This window comes from Cygnus atratus, chromosome 3 (genome assembly GCF_013377495.2).
Source record: "Cygnus atratus isolate AKBS03 ecotype Queensland, Australia chromosome 3, CAtr_DNAZoo_HiC_assembly, whole genome shotgun sequence".
NCBI classification, from domain to species: Eukaryota; Metazoa; Chordata; class Aves; order Anseriformes; family Anatidae; genus Cygnus; species Cygnus atratus.
Window position 1 is genome coordinate 502,907 of NC_066364.1, and position 20,042 is coordinate 522,948.

General features: G+C 49.5%; 1 protein-coding gene across 9 annotated transcripts in view; it reads right to left on the reverse strand.

Annotated features, from left to right (window-relative positions):
• Positions 1 to 4,894: 4,894 nt before the first annotated feature.
• DTNB (dystrobrevin beta) overlaps positions 4,895 to 20,042 on the reverse strand; it is a 199,798-nt gene continuing 184,650 nt past the window's right edge. For 8 of the 9 annotated variants that reach the window (XM_050710129.1, XM_035568289.2, XM_050710128.1 and 5 more), the window contains 4 exons: positions 14,005 to 14,094; positions 10,796 to 10,849; positions 7,106 to 7,141; positions 4,895 to 5,388 (listed from right to left, as the gene is read on the reverse strand). In XM_050710129.1, the coding sequence (XP_050566086.1) occupies positions 7,137 to 7,141; positions 10,796 to 10,849; positions 14,005 to 14,094 (149 nt within the window). In that variant the 3' untranslated portion in view covers positions 4,895 to 5,388; positions 7,106 to 7,136. The remainder of the gene's footprint in view (positions 5,389 to 7,105; positions 7,142 to 10,795; positions 10,850 to 14,004; positions 14,095 to 20,042) is intronic. The other variant, XM_035568286.2, reaches the window with a different exon arrangement.

Here is a 20,042-nt window from a genome sequence, read left to right on the forward strand (position 1 = left end):
TTGCCCCGATTCTTTTGCTTTCTGTCCTCCAAAACCTGCCCTTGCTTCTGCGACCAGATGTGCTGAGCGGTGCAGAATTTGGAGCGGGAGGAACATCTGGCAGGGCTGCGCCGCCGGCGCCGGACCCATGGCACAGATGCGGCAGACGCCGTGGACCCGAACACAGGCAGCTCTGTCTGCTTCCAGTGACCTGCACCCATGACAAATGCAGATAATCCCCAGCTCTGCTATTTCATATAAATACGCAGCAAAGTGTTGGCAGCTGCTTTCATACCATGCAGTGGTTTGAAGCAGCAGTTTCCTACTAAAACCTCTTTTTTTTGGCTTTTCCAGGAACATTTCCACTTTTCTCACATGGTCAAGGGACAAGACACCCCTGAGGGATGAGATGAATTTATTAAGTATTTGGCAGATGACAGAACATGGCTTCCAGTTTACAGGTTCCTACCAGAGACATTCCCATCACTTACAGCATCTTCTCCAACACGTGCTTGTGAAACGCTCCCGCTCGCAGCCACGCACATGGATGTGCTGGGTGCCAGGGCTGGGTCCCGGGGCATCCGCGTGCAGCAGCGGCCCCGACCCCGCCAGGGAGGCGGGGGGCAGCGCTGGCAATGTCCCAGAACCACAGCAATGTCCCCAAGGCAGCAAGAACTCAGTGGAGCTGGAGATCCTCCGAGCCCGCATGTGTGGGAGGGCTGCAGAAATCGCCAGCGCCAGCTTCCTCCTTTTGCAGCCCGCGACAGGACTCACGGCACGTGGGACACAGCACATGGGAAGGGCTCCGCGGCACGGGAACGGGGGCTTCGCTCTGCTGGCACTCCCCGCTGGCACCCGAGCTCTGACCTCTTTTGCTAACACGGAGAATGGCACTATTCAGGTAACTTTCCCATGAGAAAACATTTGGTAATGGCTTTCTGCTTTTCATTTCATTTTTTTTTTTTTTTCCTCCCTCAGAAAAACTGCAAAGCTTGGTTTAAACCTGAAGCAGTGAGGATTCCCACCTGGTGGTCTCTGGGGGTTTCTCTGTCCGTGTGCACGCCGCGGTGGCATCCGGCGATGCCGGGTGCTGCCTGCCAGCGTCCCCACGGGGGAGCCGTGCGCCCTGCAGGGCAGGTGCCACCCGGTGCCACCCTGTGCACGTCCCACAGGACACAAGTGCACCCGCTGAGCTGCCAAACCCAGCAGCTTGCAGAGCACATGCTCGGGATGGCCATTCCCCCTGGAACCGGAGTAATCCCCGAGGAAAAAGAGGGCAATGCAGAGAAGGAAGTGGGTTCAAAACCACATGTTTTGTACGCTGCTAGGGTGAAAACAGGCATTGTGGTCAGTATTAGTGAGGAAATTAAAGCACAGGAAGGGGCAGAAATCACCTGAGAGCAAGCAGCAAATATCAGCACACCATCCCCAGGGTTTGGCTGCAGCAGACCCCTGGCTCCCGCAGGGCTCCCTGGCAGCGCTGCATCCAGCCCTGGCTTCGCTCATGACCCTCACTACTGCGTCCAGTCAAAAAAATGACCATCCAGCTGTAAAAACAACCCCCAGATTTGAAAGGAAGGGATCTGGGCTCGCCCTGCAGGGCCAGCACTGCAGGGCCAGCACAGGACGGAGGCAGCGCGTTCAGAGGCAGCACAGCTCACCGGGTGCAGCGCTGGCACCGCTGGGTGCGCGGCCGCAGCTCTGCGGGGCTGTGCTGCAGCAGGTCGCAGCTCCCTTGGCTGCTCCCAAAACACCACGTCCTGAGTACCCCACCAGGGCCACCTCGAGCAGCCAGAGAGCAAACTTGTCCTCTGGCAAGATGAAAATGGCCTCAGCAGGGGAATGGGCACACACTGGAGCTGTAACACCAGGGGATACAGCATGGGGGAATACATTAAAGCCTGGCCTGAAATGTTCTTCCCGTGGGGTTTAAGGCGATTATTCCAAAGGCAAGCAATAGTTCACACACAGTTTTCAGAGTTAACCACAAGCAAGCTAGGGTGGTTTGGTTTCCATACACGAAACCCCAGAATGTCACCAGGGGAAGCGCCTGGCACCGGTGGAGTGCCAAACTGTCCCAGGCGTCCTGCTGCCTCGCACGGGACCTCCCTCACCTGGTTGTGGCCCCGCTCACAGCCACCAGCGGCGTGTGTCCTGGTGCTCTACGGGCTTGGATGGACCCACCTGTGGCACTCCCCATCCCAGTGCAAGACTGGTGCCTGCTGCCAGGCTTCTCAGACAGGGTCCGAGCGGGTGCCACCGGCAGTGGCCTTTCGCAGCATCACGCTGGTGACAAGCACCGAGCCCGCGGCACTCGTCCTCCTCAGGGTCACCGCTGGTGCTTGGCTGCACGCACCACGGGGTGGGATGCCCGCGGCATCGTTTCCATCGCCCGCGAGCAGGCAGCGCAGCAAAGCTGTCAGCTGCAGGCTGGTGAGGACGAGTGCAATTAAGCCTCTGTGCTGTGACGCACGCAGGCAGCACTGCAATCGCTCCCGACAGCCCCGGTGCCCGTTTGCTGCTGCTGGCTGTGCTGTGACAGCGGTGTGCCTGCAGCCCGGCAGCACACGGGTCCCTTCTGCCCTGGTGGTGGCCTCCTAAAGCAGCGACGTCCTCCCTATAACGGCAGGTATGGCTGGCGCAGGGGCTGACAGCAACTTGCACGCCCCGGTGTTGTGATTACATCGAGCATCTGCTAAAACGCTTTACTGGCTAAAATAAATGGCACTGCGGGTGAGGTAATCCAGGGCTGTGGCACACGGGGTCACGTTTAACACAGACACACAGACACACACACACGCCCTATCCCGGCTGTGCCTGCTAACACCCGCTGGAGCTGTCAGGTTTTCCAAACAAAGACCAGGCACCGCAGTGCACGCAGCGCTCAGCGCGCGGGCGGAAACAGCCCCGTCCTCCGGTGTCCGGCCCCTCGCTCCTGCAGGACTGCACCTCGCGGGGTGCGGGTCCCGGAGGAGATCACGCAGCCGCTGAGGCTGGGGGAGATTGGCTGCCTGCTGCAGCTCTGACGGAGGAATTGTTCCTTTAGGAGGCAGCAACAAACCCAGCGCCAAGCGGCATTGCGTGGGCAAAGCCGTGGGAGGGGTATCTCAGGAGGTTCCTTGATGCTCCACGGAGGTGGAGACCTACAGGGAAGACACCGAAGCCCCTGTGCAAGTGCTGGATGTTCGAAACCCTCCTAGAAAGCCCTGGGTAGCCGGACGGGGTCTGGAGCAGACCCACAGCTGCCTCCCACCCGTGTCCCCCGTGCACCTATGACACTGTGGTGGGACTGCAGGGTGTGGGCAGGCCACCTATGGGTGCCCCAGCCAGCAGGGGTGGGTGCACTGGTGGCCAGCGTGTCCCAGGGCAGCCAGACCTCAGGCTCGGAGATGTGTCTTGATGCGGCTGTGCCCCAAAATCAGCTCGTAGCTGGGTAGCGTTAGGTGACATTAGGCGACAGCTGCAGTAAGAGTTTGGCCTCACATTGGGTGAGTTGTGGTGACAAAAGCGAGAAGGGAAAGTCACAGGGTGAGTAATAATAGGAAAAAAAAAGTAGCAAATATGATGGTCCCCTGTGAATCTAGGTTTCACGTTTAATGTGTGTCCTTGATGGCTGCAGAAGGCGGGTGTCCAGCCCTTCCTTCCAGCTCTGAGCTGCGTGCCGGGCACCTCTAAAGGTCCGCCTGCCCTTCCCTTTGGAAGCGCAGAGGAGGCCGAGCCTCCCCTTTGCCACTGCCCTTGCTGCCTCTGGCACCAGCTCAGCCTCCAGCTCCTGGCCTCGGGGCTCAGGGGTGCTTGGCCTCGCTGGCAGAAGTGTGGCCCTGGAGGATGCAAAACCCCTGGTGGCTCCCACCACTGGGTTGGTGGTGGTGGGACAGGGGACAGGGGACAGGGGACAGGGGGCAGCGAAGGGGTCCCGCGGTGGCAGTGCGAGGAGGAGCCCGGTGCGCGCAGGTGTGATGGTGACTGCTGGAGGCATCACCACACCGTCGGGTCCCTGAGCACGGCCACGACCAAAACCCTCGTACTTTGGGCACTCTGAAACACGCATCCCCGTGAGTCTGCCCAGCTGCAACCAACGCGACTTGTGGCAGTAACTCAGCTCATTCAGCTGAGAGCGCACAAAGGCGACCATGAAACCTTCCAAGTCCCCACAAGTGTACTGTGTTTGGCAGGCTAGAGCTAACACGCTGAACCAGGTTATCATCACTTTTCTTTCCTTTTTGACAGCTCGTTCACAATATTTATACTCAACTAAATCTGCGGCCACCATGTATGTTTATTTTTTCTCTCCCAAAGGGCTGTAGGTACCTAACGAGCACTTTCCACCAAGAACCGATGCAGCGTATCGGTTCAGACAGGAAGAAAAGCTGAGGGTTGGCTTCAGGGTTTATCACTCCTTTCCATTCATCACCCTTGATAAATATTTATAGATGCATTAGGGCACTCAGCTCCTTCCACTAAAAATAACATTCCTAAGCACCACGAAAAAAAAATAAAATCACTAGTGATTGGAACTGATTACGATGTTTTCTAAGCAGCTATAAAAGAAAAGCCTAGCGAGGATCCAGACAGTGGTGAGCCTGCAGCCTCAGACTACACAACGCTGTTATTTCTCTTAATTTTAAACAAACCTGAACTCGGCTCTCAAAAATTAATGCACAGATGCTAATGTCAACCTAGCAATGCTCGTCCCTGAATTCCCTGATTGTAAAGGGAAATTTTGTAACAGTCTAAAGAAAAGTATGGAGTCAGGAATCCCCGTGTGGCACTCATCCAGGGTTTATGGCCCATAATTACAGTTGCTCCTCCTCTTGTTACGCATTCCTCTCCCCTTGACATGCCCTGTCATTTACTCTGAGAACGACATGCAACATCAAACACTATGGCAACCAAACAGTGATAGACAGGGTGGTATTTTTAGAAGGCGGGTTTTTTTAGAGGGTCTGCACTCAGAATCCCCTTTGTATTACACGCGAGGAAACTCAAAAGGCGCAACACCCGTTTTTTCATGCATACCGAGGGTCAGAAGTCAAGAGGAAACAACCAGCATGTGATGTGATTATGACACCGTTTGGTAGGAAATCCAAAAAGATCAGTACGCTTAGCAGGAGCAGGGAGTACTATCTTTCCCCCCTTTTTTTAACCTCCCATAAATTGCTGGCTTCGATGGGGCACTGTCTGATTATCGCTAGTAAAGACATTTAGGAAAATAGTACATGCAATAACCTAAGAGGCAAATGCCCGCAGGGAAAGCCCTCCAGTTGGTTAAGAGAAAGCCGCTGCCGTCAGCAGGTGGTTGAGATCGTTCACAGTTGCACGATGGTGGATGCATCAGCTGAAACGTGCCTCTTCCGAAGGATGTGGAGACGTCTTCCGAAGAGGAGCTCACCGTGTTACCCTCTGTGCCTGTGCCATCAGAAACACAACGCTGGGTGAGGATCGCCGTCCCCGCGGGGAGCAGAGCTCCACCAAACACGGACTTTGCAAGCCAAGGTCAGGCTGGTGCCAGGCACTTTTCCCCCCCAAAGAGCAGCCAAGATCTGCAGAAACAGAGCCCCTGGAGGTGCTGGGACATCCCAGGCCCCTCTGTCGCTGGAGGTAGCTGGAGCCAAAGGACAGTCACAGCCACCACAGCTCGGCCCGGCCCCGCCGCCAGCGAGGCTCAGGAGGACCCACCACAGAGCCTGGCACCACGAAGGGGAAGCCAAAGAACCTGGAGAACCAGCACGGTTTAATGGTGACTGGAGGGGATTTTGTTCTTTCACAGACATGTTCTTTCCTGGTTCCTTCTGGAGGATAAAGAAACCCTGAAAGGAGTTTCTTATTTTTTCTGTTATCTCCAATTCAGCTCTCATCAGCCCTTGGTGGACTTGTGAGAGCAGCAAGCTTCTCGTCCCCAGGTTGGTGGCTCAGGGGTGGGCAGTGTCCAAGCCGCCCCTTTCTCCAAAGTGCTATTCAGCTGTTAAGAGTCAAAGGGACGTTACGAGAAGGCCACACACAGCTGGTATAAACAGCTCCCCATTGCTAACTTCCTCCTTGATGGCATAGTTTTGCTCCTTCTTGAGTTACCAGATTGTTTTCCAGCTGAGGCAGGACTTGAATTTCTAATGTAAAAACTATCAGAGAAACTCTGAGCCACTTTCAGGTTATCTCTATATGTTACTAAAACGGCAGGGAGGCAAAAAGGGCAAAAGCCCTGTTTTTCTCCTTTGCAAATTACCTTCGGAGGAGCACTGTGCTGGTTTTGTCATGTAAAATTGTGTTTCACATTGGTCACGTCTAATTCATCTGGCCCACCACCAACATGGGCTGAATCTGAGATGGCAATTTAAAGATAAAAGTCTCTTTCTCCTGCCCAGGTTCTACAACTAACCAACCTACAGACTTCCAGTGCAATATAAAAAGACCTAGACAGAAGGGCTGCCTCTTCTCCCATTCCCAAGCCCTGGCTAATTATGTGTCTGTCCATGCTACATTATTTTGGCCACAAGAACCTCCTCCTTCCCATTGGAAATGGTGAAAGATCAGCATTGTGGCTAAGGCAAATATCATGCGAGTGTAGAAACCCAACCCGGTGCCCTCCTACGAGCTTTTCACATGGGGAAAGATAGGGATCTTATTCAGGTACTTCAGAGGCATTGTCAGCGCAGGACTCAATCTTTCTCCGCTAACACTGTCTCATGCTCTCCAGCACCTGTTTGTCTATCCATCTGTTGTGCCTTATTATAACGTAAAGTGCAGGCTCTTTGAGGGTAGAGATTGTATTTTTAGTACATCTGGATAGTGTCCATCACAATAGGGTCCTATTTCCTGGCTGAGGCCTCTAAGTATAGAAGTAATACTAATAAAATAAGAGATAATACTGGTAATTTTGTTCTCACTGAAGTTAATGATGTCCTCCCACTGTCTGCAGCAGGAGCAAAATTGGGTCATAACAAGAAAAACTCAGCATCCTTTTGAATGGTTGTGGAGCAACAGGCAGGGAATGCTCCTCATCTTACACAGAAATAGAAAATAAAGGACAATGGCAGCAGGTTACCAGGGACTCAGTCGTGTGCATTGCAACAGCACGCGCAGAGCACTGCTACTGGAAATGGAAAAGAAAAACGATAGGCATGCTTACCTGAATTACTGTACAGTCTGTGGTCATCTATCTAACCTGCAACAGAGGGGAAAAGACACATTTATAAAGTAGGTAATTTTATTTCCTTTAAAATGAAAAATATAACCTCCCCATCTCTTATTGTTCAAATGAGTAACTCTTCTCTGGACTGCAAAGAGCTTTACAGGCATCTGGATAAATCTCCAGTCCTCTGAAACACAAGGAAGGAAGAAAAGTGCTCCTTGTCTCACAGAACTGCAGAAATCCAGAATCGTGGAGGGAAGGGGCTGCGGAAGGTCGCCACCAACCCCCACTCAGGGCAGGCTCAGCCAGAGCAGGCTGCTCAGGGCCCGGTCCCATCAGGGTCTGTGCGCATCTAGAGAAGGGACCCCACAGCCACTCTGGGCAACCTCTTCCAGTTTGACCAGCCTCACAGTTATTATGTTTAAACAAAATTTTCTGTATTTTATTGCATGCCCATTGCCTCTTGTCCTGTTACTGGGCACCACTGAAAAGACTCTAGCTCAGTTTTCTTTGCTCTTTTCCATCATTTTTTTTATACACATCAATTTGACCCCCCAAGCCTTCTCCAGGCTGACCAGGCCCAGCTCTCTCAGCCTCTCCTCGTGGGACGGATGCTTCAATGCCTTAATCACTGCCAAGGCCCTTCCCTGCACTCACTCCAGTCTTGTCCTGGGGAGTCCAGACCTGGTCCCAGCACTGCAGATGTGGCCTCACCAGTGCTGAGGAAGGATCCCCTCCCTTCACCTGCTGGCAACACTTTGCCTAACGCATCCCAACAGAGCAGCAGCCCTCTTCGTGGTGAGAGCCCTTTGCTGGCTCATGTTCCGCTCTGCAGGAGGAACTGCAGGAGGCTCTTGCTGACCCATTTCTCTGCCTGGCCGGGTCCCTCTGGATGCATGACCCTTGTCCTCCAGGTTTGGGGCTGGAGGCACACTCTGCCCCAACATCCACGATCTCATTAGAGGAGTTGTTCTTTGCAACAGAAGACCGCATGGACTCCAGTTTTGCTCAGTGTGGGGAGGTGTATTTTCAGCTGGATATTTTTGGCTAACAAATTTTATGAAGTTGCAAACCATGCCCTTCCTTACAGCAGTTTGACAGAGCAGATCATATCTCATTACTCCCTTTTCTAGCATTTTGAGGCTTATACAACCCAAAAGGCCGATACATTAAGAGACCATCTCATGCAGAGTCTTATTTCAGGTGATGCTGTCACGGATTCAGCTCTTGGTCACCAACAAAAGTCTTGGAGTGAGGCGGTGGAGCCATGACAAACAATGACTGTGGTACAGCACCAGCTGAGTGGGTATCCGACCTGGAAACCCTCTCTGAGGAGTAGTGTCTGGCATACATGTAAGGCACGGCAAGTGTAGCACCAGGTTTCAGGAAGGGCTAACCCAAGCAGGCAGTTGTGGCTGGCTAAGCTGCAGCAGGGCGACGCTAACGTGACCAGACAGATGGGGCTTTGCCAGCTCCAGCGGTGCTCTTCCGTGCCTGAAAAACCACGTAGACATCTTCTCTCAAGAGGCTGCCTAATCTGTAACCATAACCATAGAAGAAGCAGCCAACTTGGAGTCTTCTCAAATGACTTCACCCTGCTAAGGCAGCACAGCGCCATCGCTGTATCAAATGGGTGAATGTACGTCTCTCCAGCAGGGAAGCGAGTTCAGGGGAAAAACCCCTGAGGTTGACTAATTGGGACACAGAGAACTCCAAAATAACTTGGTGAAGAAACTCGTGAGGAAGCCCAAGGGCAATGCTGTCCCTAAGAAACACATCATGCCAGAGTCCCGCAAGGACTCCGCGGCTCCCTTGTTTACGCTCACACAGAGGTTTGGAAATACACAAACTACGAGAAGCGGTGGTATGAAACCAGGCTGGGCTGTCGTCCGAGCTGTAATGCCAGTCCTCCGCACAGCTCCAATAAAACCCAGGGACGGAGTTCCCATCACCACGTGCACTTTGCTTTCTGGAGGTGCTCTCAGCATTTCCACAGCCCTCTCAAGAGTACACACTACAGGAGGATTGTAATTTATATATTGATCATTCCTTGATTTCTCTGCCAGATTTTTATCTCACTAACGCTGTGACATTAAAAAATCACTTAATCTCTGGCAGAGATAATATTTACATTCCACACAAATGCTTTGGGCCAAGTTCTGCTTTTGGTATGTCTCCGTTCCCCTGATTCCAATGCTGCTGCAATGAGTATCAGAGAGAATTTGTCTTACTACATCTCTGCTACCATACATCACATTTCAGCTCTTCAAAATCCCCCTTTCCCTATTTCCCATGCAAGATACAATGCACATTTGGAAAAAAGCAGAAGGGTCATCTGCTAAGCATCTCAAATATTTAACTTAGGAGGAATGTTCTAGGGCAAAGAGAGTCCTGTGATTTAGAGCCAACACAGTTCTGCTTTGAAAACTGTCGTTTTAGCTAAAATTAAACTTATCTTCATGCAAACTTATAATGCCTAATACTGATGGACAAGACATCAGGAAGCAGAGCATTCCCAAACACCTGAATGCTTTGCTCACTGGACAGGAAAACCCACGAAAACAAGCTCTTCGAGAGTGAAATATGAGCCCCTTTGCTTCATCTTAGCCAGAAGGAAAATATGCATAGAACAAAAAAGGATAAAAAGTTCAAGTTTGTCTATGCTGAAATCAGGCTTGGCTCAAGTGAGACACAAATGCCTAGGCCGATGTGTCCCTCTCCAAGGCCCTTTCTCAGAGAAGCAAGTCCTAGCAACGCGCTGCTGCTGGCTTTGGGGTCCGGAAAGCATTTTCTCCCAGATTCTTTTGGCAGAGGCTGCTGAGGGTTTTGTTCTTTTCTCTGGTTTGGTCAAGGCCTCTTCCCAAGGAGGGCTCTGGGAAGTGCTTTTGTGTTTGCTTGTGGAGTGTGACATGAGGAACAGATCTCCTCCAGACCCTTCCAACTCAAGCATACACTGCACGGTTGTTTGCAACTCACAGGGCTGTGTTCCACGCCTGCGATGATCACTTCCAGTCCTGTGAATAACTCTGCTAGCACATGGTATGTATTCATTCACACCAAAGAAAGCGTGGTCTGGGGAGGATTAGTTTCTAGACCTGAAATCCAGGGATAGCAGAGATGAAAGAGACCTCCTGTGAAACCCCATTTAGCCAGTTGCGCTGCCTACACAGGATTATCATCAACAGAATAATTCTGAATATTTGTCCAGCCAAGGTCACACGAGGCAGTGGTTCAGCAGATGACAGTCCCACAGCTTAGTAACTCCACTGGTAACCAGCCCACACGTTGTTTTATTTTTCCCTAATATATTCATCTGAACTGGATTTCTTTGCAGCACTCGAAGCAACTCCTCCTCCTCCTCTTACACGTTTCAAATATCTGTGCATGACCTTTGCTAAAGAAAAACATTCTCTAAAGCTGAATACACACTGCAGAAACGCTGGCAGTGACGTCACCTCGAGCCATGGCAGATGTGGAGGGAGCAATGGTGCAGAACGGCAGGGACGGCGCAGGAAGGCAAACCTGCTGCGTGTCTGCAGGTGGCGTAACAGCAGCAGCAGCAACGCGGCCTCATCTGCACCAAAAGTCCTCTCTTGGGACTCTACGTGGAGACAGCAAACTGGTCTCCTAGAGATGAACAAATCAGAAAGCACAGTACAGCTTGGAAACCGTAATCCATCCTCTTACCTCGATCCTTTCCATTCTGCATTTTTTCCATTTCTTCCTCATCTTCTTCCTCTGCTTCAAAAAGAATAAAAAAGCACATGTGAGACAAGTAGGTGAGAGAACTGACACTTGGGGAACTTCTCCATGGCAAGAAGGATCTGGCCCTTCCGACAGCTGGCGCTGGCGGGGATGGAGGATGGGGTCTGGGCTCCCCAGGAGAACCTGGAGGGAAGCAGCAGCATCCTTTCTGTGGCACAGTGCCTGTGCACTCCTGGTGGCCAGCGAGGCCCCACTTACCCTGATCTGATGACCAGAGGTTGTAGAGTGCTGGCTGGAGGCACTGCCTGCATTGCCCAGAGGAGATCTACCTGACCCAGGCACTACAGGATTGAAGTCCCTTGTACATTTTTATTTTAGCACTGTAAGAAACAAAGGACTGCACCATATGGACACAGGGAAGGAAGTCACAATTTATAGGTTAAAGTCAAATCTAAAGAAAAAAGGAAGTTTTATGGTGATAGGAGGCGAAAACCCTGGAGGTTTCCCCCTGGAATCAGAGTTTGCCCACGCAAGGTGTTCAGCGACATCCGCGCTCACAGGAACCCCTGAGGCAAAGCCACGTAACCCCTCACAGGCTGTGCCCCGAGAAATGGGCTTTCGTTTCATGTCTGAGAGCTGGCAGTTCGTTATATCGAATTCCAGTTAAGTTGAAGAGAATTTATGGCGAGGCTCATATTTATATAGCAGAGTGTGGGAGCAGAAGGTCACATTCTTCTGTAGATGGTGGCTCATATCTCTGTGTGCAACATTTCACTGAGACCTGGGTAAACAGGTAACAGTTGTTATGAGCAGTGCTATCACTTCTGCCTACTTCACATGCTGCTGAGAGCAAAGAAAGGGAGAAAACCCTGCAATAAAAGGCGCAATTTGAAAACATGAAGTATTTTGAATTGCTCTGATCAAAGTGGATCTTGACTAGGGAGGCATATAAACATTTGCTCTCTTTGCTGCTTTGATAACAGGACCAATGATCCCTGTGGGGTCACACCACCTCTGCCTACTCAGGGATGGCTACCGATGAGTCCTCACTGCGAGTGCAGGATAGATCACTGACAAAACCAAACTCATTTTTCATAACAGGAGACGTGACCTAGAGGAGCTTAGCAATCGCTTCAGTTTGGGTCCTGAACTTGCCTCCTGCTCAGCAGCTCTGCAGGGCAGGGGCTGAGCCTCCTCCAGAAGCATTGCGCTCAGACTCCAGGGATCAGAAGCGTGTGTTTTTGAGCTCACTCTGAGTAAAAACGGCATCATTGTTTCCTAGTCAGCACCTAGTCAGCAGCAGCAGTACTAGGACTATCAGGAGAGAAAAGCTGGGGATAATCAAAGCACCTCTGAAGCCCACACAGAAACGCACCCTGAAGCAGTGTTTCCTTTCTGAAGCACTGGTTTCAGAGTTCATACAGAGGTATGGAGAGGCAAACAGAGGTGTGGGCAGGGCCGGCACCAGCGTCTCACAAAATGTTCGTGCACAATGCCTGCAGTGGTAGCGGCGAGCGCTGGGCTGGAGGAGGTGTCTCTTCTCACAGCTTCGCTCCTGGACAATATGTGTTAAATCCCACTGACTCTCATCAGCTGAGTATAACTCATGCTTTTCCTAATTTACACAAACGAAGTGATTCCAGCTACTTTCAAGGGAGCCTTCCTTATTATCTGCCTATCGTCAAGTAAGAGACTGTAATTAATTTTATTTTCACTCCCTTGTGACCTGTAACTGCATCGCACGACAACTGATGAGACCAAAACAGTTTTTGATAGCGTAAAGCCGGTCTGCTGGCGTTTCCCCAGCTCTCGTGGATTTCAGAGGAGGGCAGGAAGGTCTAGCTGACGTTCCACCTCCGCCACAAGCACCACGGACCAGACACTGATCTCAGCCATACCCCTGTAAATGTGCGCTTCTATTAAAAGCAAAAAATAAATTACTGCAGACATCTGTTTTGGGCAGAGAGTTTGTTCACCGCATTTCAGCCTGGAGCGAACAGAGCTGTGCGTCTCGGAGCATGGTGATTTATTGAAGAAACACAAGGCCCTTTCACTGCAGTGGCACTGGTGATTCCTGCTGTAATACATGAAAGACTTTATTAACTTGCAGCTGCCTTTGCAGCCAAGACACAGGATTTAGGCTGGGTGAATTTACTGCTCAGCAGTAAAATATCAACCCGGTTTATAACTATGACTTCTCCATTAAGTGTAGTGGGAACAAAAGCTCTAACTAGCTTTAATATGGAGCTTGATAAGTTTATGGAGGGGATTATGTGATGCAACTACCGGATACAGAAAGGGGCCGGGGAGGCACCTTCCAGGTGTGTGTGGAACAGAAACCCTGATTTCGGTCTGAACGCAGATGCTTTATGTCTTTCTCACAGCACATGAACAGGCTGCTGGAATACCGAATAATCTTATACTCCATCACTGACAAAGCTCAAGAGTCATGGGATGTGTCCTTGGACCATAGCAAAAGCTACTATAGTCCAATCAGCATGTTTACTTGCACTGGCATACTGAAAAGGCACGAAGGGAATAATTATCTTTTTTCCACATTGCTATTTAATCCTTTGTTGAAATTGGACTCACATACATTTACTGTATATTTGTGATTAGAGCGTCTAGTGGGGATTCATTTGAGAGCAGTCTCACCTGCTGATAGAGTAGCGCAGCCATCAAGCAATAGTTTGTGTAGACTCATGCAAATATCAGCCCTGACTGCTCACTCGTGAGCTTTTGCTGTTAAGGAGCTCTGACTTTCAGAAGTATGACTGCAGAAGTGACACTTCTGACCAGTGAGTGGTCCAAGGCATGACTGCACGGCACTGTGGAAAGCTCCCACTGTTATACATGCACAGATCAATATGAGCAGGAGCACATGAGCTAAATTTTAGTCTGCTTCATGAATCATAAACAGTGCTATCAGCCAGGCTTCTATGTGCAGAATATTGCCTTAACTATCAGTGATAAAATCAATGGAGATCCTATTCGGATGGTATTTGGAGTTCTCAGTAATGTTAGCTATAAAAATGATTTTTCATTTTATCGTTGAAAAAATGAACACATAATCTTGCATTATGCCTTAAATAGAGTTTTTATAAGAAATAAATCTAAAGACAAATCTGCAACTTGTGGCGCCAAGCTCTCCTTCCCCTGCTGCGGATATACGTTGTGAGGTTAGCGCTTACCCGAGTGAAGTTCCTTCACCAGCGATGACATTGTGTTCGTAATGGAGTCGGCAGCCACCAGCAGGTCGTTGCGGAGGTTCCTCCTCGTACCTGGGAGGAGAGCGGACACAAACAGCAGGTACAGCAGCCGCCAACCCACCCGCACCGCAGTGCCGGCCCCACCACCCTGCCCAGCCCCACCAGCGACCGCCTGCCTGGGGACGCGACGGCAGCAGAGCCCAACTCCAGCACCCAGCTGTAAGGCAGGCGCCCATAGGAGCAACCTGGTGTAGCGAGAGGTTTGGAGCTGCTCTGGAACGATCCCGTTCTGCTCGGCTGCCTGACTGCCTGTTTGGCTAATTAGTGCTGCTCTTCTCCTCAACGAGGACAGCGCTCCCACGTCGCTCAAGGACAGATGTTCCTCTTTTCAAGCTGGGAGTTGCTGGGCTGGGGCGCAGCTGATCCATGCTCGTCCGTTCGTTCAACATTATTATCATCACTGGCTTCTCTGCTGCAGCGATGTCATATCGCTGAGGTTTGAGAGGAACAGCAAGTAATGGGAGTCTCCTGTGCAGAGCTCTCCTCTTGCACTGCTGGAGGAAGTACTCCTCTTCCTCGATGTGCCACTAGCCCAGCTCCAGCAGCGCTGTCTAGGCACTTGTGCTGCTGGAGGGACCTGCTCACATATCAGCAATGTGAACATCTGGGCAAGCACGACTGGGAACCGTGAGTGGCCCAAATCTGCAAAGGAAATGTGAAACCGCCCAGAAAAGATATAAGCAAGAGCAGCAGGCACGGCCACATGATGGGGCCTTCTTGCCTCTTGCCAAGAAGATCTTTTACTTGCCACTTACTCCTGGCAGATCACTGCTGTGCTGGTCTCCATGTTCCAGAGGTGCTTTCTCCTGCTGACTGCCGCCCAGTTTCACCGCACCCAGAGGCTGCAGCTGCTGCAGCCATTGACTGCCCATCCTGGCTGAGCCCCCTTCCCTCTGGCACCTTTTCACACTGTTAAGATTTTATTTGCAGGCTTTGATGGCACGGGTTCCTATTTTCTGCCCTGGCAGGTGGTCTTTAGCATCCGTTTCTCAGACTGAGGCGCTGGTGGCCCCGAGCTGGAGCTTTGCCACGAGCACATCCGTGCACTGTTTCATTGGGTTACCTCTCAGCCATTCCCATACTTTAAGTCCTTGTAGAAAATGGCTTTAGGCAGTCTGTTACCCAGCACACGCACCAGATGTCCAAGTCGGCGTAGCCTCCAGGAGGACGGCTTTGATGCTGATATCTGACAGTGCTCTAAGATCTCAGTGGCCGGTATCCTGTCCTGTCATTTACTCCGGCAAGGGCATGGAGACAACACATGTGGAATCAGCGGAGCCATTTGATGTGACATTCTGCAGCTGTACTGAACTGCAGTAACGACAACTGTACATTACACGTTTACTTTTGTTTGAAGTTTGGTGCCTCTCTCATTCCAGACATGCTGCTTTCATCTCCCAAATGCTGTGCTGGCTTTGACTCTCCTCTGCACAGTTTTGTTGTTAGCTGCGGTGCCCTGAGGCCTCCGGCTGCTGCGCTTTGCCTGTGGATTTTAGCACTGCCAGCGCACGCTCCAGAGCAGACGTGCTTTCCATAGGGCCATCCCTGCCCTTCAGGTTGGGGTGCCAAGGGGCCAGCATCATGCCTGAGGCAGCGAGGTACTGGGTGCACCTGTACGTGCACGAACAGCGCTTTTTCCAGTGCAGATTTTGAGCCAGCAGGTTGGGAGCTTTGGCTTAGGGGACTGAGTCGTTACCTGACCAGAAGGAGGCTCCTTCATCCCAGTCTCCAGCTGTCCTGAGGACTGTCACTGCATGCTAAAGTGAAGCATGGCCACCGCCCTGCTTCATGTTACTCTTGGAGGGAAAGGTTGTAAAACTCCAGCCAGTGCCTCCCGTGAAACAAATGAATAAAGTTAACGAGCTTGTCTGGACATTTACACGCAGAAGCCACTGGAATCCCTCCTGGCTCATGGCATTAAATTATTTTATTATGTGAAAATATAGAAATTTTATCCTGTTTCCTGTGTTCTCTACTTGCCTTGAATTTGCTTGATTTTTCATGATTAATATGAAATAGCACTAATTGTGCAGATTGCCTTTCCGGAAGGATCATTCCTGGAAACTTATTACAAAGTCTGTTGACCATTTTTTCTTGAAAGAGTTTTTTCTAGTTGTTGAGAGGAATAAGCCATCACTGTGGTTATCACAAGAGGAATTTTCACCTCTCTGTTTGCAGGGGTGGATTGTATTTGCATCTGAGCAATTTGGAGGGACTGTTTTCTTTTCTTTCAGGATGATAAACAGCAGCATTAGTTTCCTAATTAGGTGGTGGCTTCTACTTGAATATTTCAATGGGAATACCATCAGGGCATTTTAATGCAATACCACATTACTGTGTTTTCCCTGTGGCGAAGGGGAAGATCAAGAGATCACCTGTGGAGGAAACGTCTCATCTTAAAACCATATGATCAAGATTGCTTAGAATCAATTCTGTAAAGGTTTCCTTCTCTAGACCTGCTGATTTCCCCTCCAGCACTGACAGGGAGGTTCACAGAAGACTCATGGTCTGGAGTGAAGACAAACGTAGTCTTGCAAGAGCAGGTGGCAGTCCAGCCCATTTGTAGGTCACAGCCACGAGACGTGAATAGAACTGAGATCTTCACTCCCTTTTCCTCATCTCTCCCATTTGATAAGAATCTGATACATAGGCAAGAGTTATCAAAGGTAATTTAAATGTTTTTGTTAAAAAACATAAAATAAATGTCACTCTTCTGCAAGAATTTTGTATTGCAGGCATTGCCTATGGGTTTTTGCTCCTGGGGAGCCATCACCACTAATGACACCAAGCTGCTGAGCCCTTAGCCCTGTCGTAAACCGTTCTATACAATACCTGTAATACACTGCAACATATATTTGAGATTCTGTCAGGTGTTAAAAACCTAGAAAAAACAAGTTTTCACTTCGGGCAATATCAACAGGTCCTGACGAAGATTATTCCCCTACGACCCAGTCACTCAGGTAAAAGGCATGAATGGTCCCTTGATTCATTACGTGAGCTTGTACTGGAGCCAGAAGTTTGAGGAAGACAGCTCTGACTGTAAATCATGCAGAGGGAAGTTTGCTTTGTCATGGCTTTTGCCTGTATCTCCCAAGAAAAAAGCAGATGGATAGAAAGCACATTTGGATGCCAAAGCAATACTGTAAAATAAAAAGAATCAAGTTAGTGTACTACTATAATCATGTGTTCATTACTCCTAGCTGCAGAAAGGAGATCATTTCATCTCTTTGTGCTTTCCTCATTAAAAAACCAAAGGGGAAAATGATGAACCAGATAGAGCAGATTTTCCCAGTAACTGGTAGGACTCATTGCACTGCTGTTCCACTTCACGCAGCCTGGAAAAAGAAAGCCAATCTGCAAAGGGGGAAGGAAAGGCAGCTGCCAAAGAAATCAGTTGAGAGCTCTCGGCTGTACCATCAAACTTGTTGTAGAGATGAAGAGGAGGCGACTGGACCACCCACAGCAACAGATGGAGTGTTGTGCCTCTGGTATTTGGCATCATGCCTCCCTGGAAATGCCTGCTTCTGCTGTCGTTTCTGGAAGTGTTTAGAGAGATGAGGAGCTTGTTCCTACTGATGGGATCGGAAAAAGACACATCCTTCTCATAGATGAGTTGTAGATACTCAGTGCTTTCATACTGGACTTCCTCCACCATCTGACCTGCTCACTGGCTGAAATTTTGGAGAACAATTAACAAAGACTTTCATTTTACCAAGTATGCTGGGGGCTGAAGGCTTGCAGTTCTTGCTGTAGCACTCCAGGCATTAAACACCAATTAAAAGTATTTGCTGCTACTTCCTGCTCCTCCTTACCTTCTTCCGGCAGCAGCTCATTTAGGCAAGGAAGAAGACTGTTATAGAAGGTTATTTCCAATCAGCAGCCATAAATGCAAATTGTTCTTTACAATCTGTATGGTTCTGAGGTATACCATCAGTTCTGGGAGGTTTATGGCTTCTTTGTTTCAAAAAGGAGAACATCCAGCAAAAGTATTTGACATTAATATTCACCACCTTCCCTGTCCAGCAAGAAATATTCTCATGAATGAGAAAACACCACCTCCAGTTTGTGATAGCATATGATCCAAGTTGTCATCTTTTATGGAAATAAGCAGCTCAGCCTCTGGAAGATGTAGAGCACTCTTGATTAATGCAGAGAACCAAGACATTAGAAAGTCTACAGCACCCTGGCACTATTGGCTCTAGGATGTCAAATATCTCAGGGGGTTTCTCATGGAGTACCAAGAGGTCCATGGGAAGACTTGCTGCCCTTTGGGTGTCTCTGCCCACAAACTGATGAAGTCCTTGCCAGCACATTAGAGAGATGTGCATTTTCTGTCCTTTCTTTTGTTGTCAACAAGTGAATTATAAAATAGTTATGTGGGTGTCAGTCTCCAGAAACGTGGTTGGGGAAGGTCTACTTGAAAATAACTCTCGTTAGGACTTAGGAGTTCAGTCAATAGAGAGGCCAGGCTACAGTATGAGAAGTCCAGAGAGCTAAGTGCAGAAGTTGCTACTCATAAAGGTAAAATAAAACATATCTTCTGCATGCATCCATCTGGATATTCTTTCCCAAGACAAAACTGTACCAGAGTTTCTCAGGGCCCAGTGATTCAGAAGCAAACTCCGTGTCTGTCAAAGGTACCCAGGGAGATCAGGTCCTGGACCTCCTTCTCAGAGCTCTACGTTCCAGGCTGTTTCTGGAGTATTACAGATGAAGAGTCCTGGACCAAAATGGGCAAAAGAAAGGAAGAGAGCACACGAAACCTAAGTGACACCACTCCTGAGAACTACAGAATATGGGCACCCATTCCTACTGGGAATGGCTTCTTTTGCTATGAGCAGAGTTGAAGAAGGTAGGACTGAAAAACAACTAATCTACTCCTTTGCAGAGATGGCTCCCTGAAGGTAAAAATCTCTTATTTGCCAAATTTCTTGACATCAGACTGACAGTCATGTCTTTGCTTGCCTTCTTCCAACATTCCCCGAGGATGGAGCTTCCATTCTTCCTCCTCTCCAGTAGGTGAGGAAGAGGCAGAGATGTGGATTGAGTGGAACGTTTCTGTTTCATCTAGTTGTCTTCAAATTCTGAAGCACTTCTTGAGCCGACAATGGCTTTGACATGTAAAAGTTTAACTTTTGAAATGCGTGACTGCAGAAGATTATTTTTTTTTTGTAAAAAGCAACAGCAGCTAAGTATAAACTCACACTACCTACAGAAGTTGGGGAATAAAAATATGTATGTTAACTGCTGCCCTGGTTTTCTTCAAAGCACTATAAAATGTAATATTTGCAAATGGACATTTGATCCAACCACATTGATTTTACCAAAGAAATGTAAGCTGTGTAAGACCTTACAAGGAGGGGAATAGAGCTGAAACAGCCTGATAATCCAGCATTTCTTATATCTATTTACAGAGCAGTTGGCAACAATGAGTTTAGGCCAAAAAGTGGCAAGTTTTTTCAAATGTGTGGGGCATAACATCTAGAGAAGGTGCGAAGGAACAAGGAACTCTGATCCTTGGCAAGAACTGGGGAAAGGGAGCAAGAGAAAGCACAGTCACAGAATCACAGAATCTACTAGGTTGGAAAAGACCTTCAGGATCATCAAGTCCAACCATTATTTATACAAGGTATCTGTGTCCTTCTGCTTCTTCATTATGGTCCCCCCACACCTCCCTTCTCTGTTCCGTTTCCCCATACTCAGCAGTTTTTCCCTTCTTCTCCCCCCAAGGGCCGCTGCACTCCTGTGCCCATGGCAGGCAGCGTGCCGGATGGCAGATGTGCACAGCAGCCGATTGCTCTGTCAGGAACAGTCCTCACCGACTGGTGCTACAGAACGTCAGCTTCCTTTGTGCTTCACAACGAGCAATCAGGTGAGAAACTCTTAGATGAACCCTCTGGGGAGGAGGGCTGCTTGTTTTCTCTGCTTTTAGTCATTAAACTGCCTTTTCCCTCCAACTT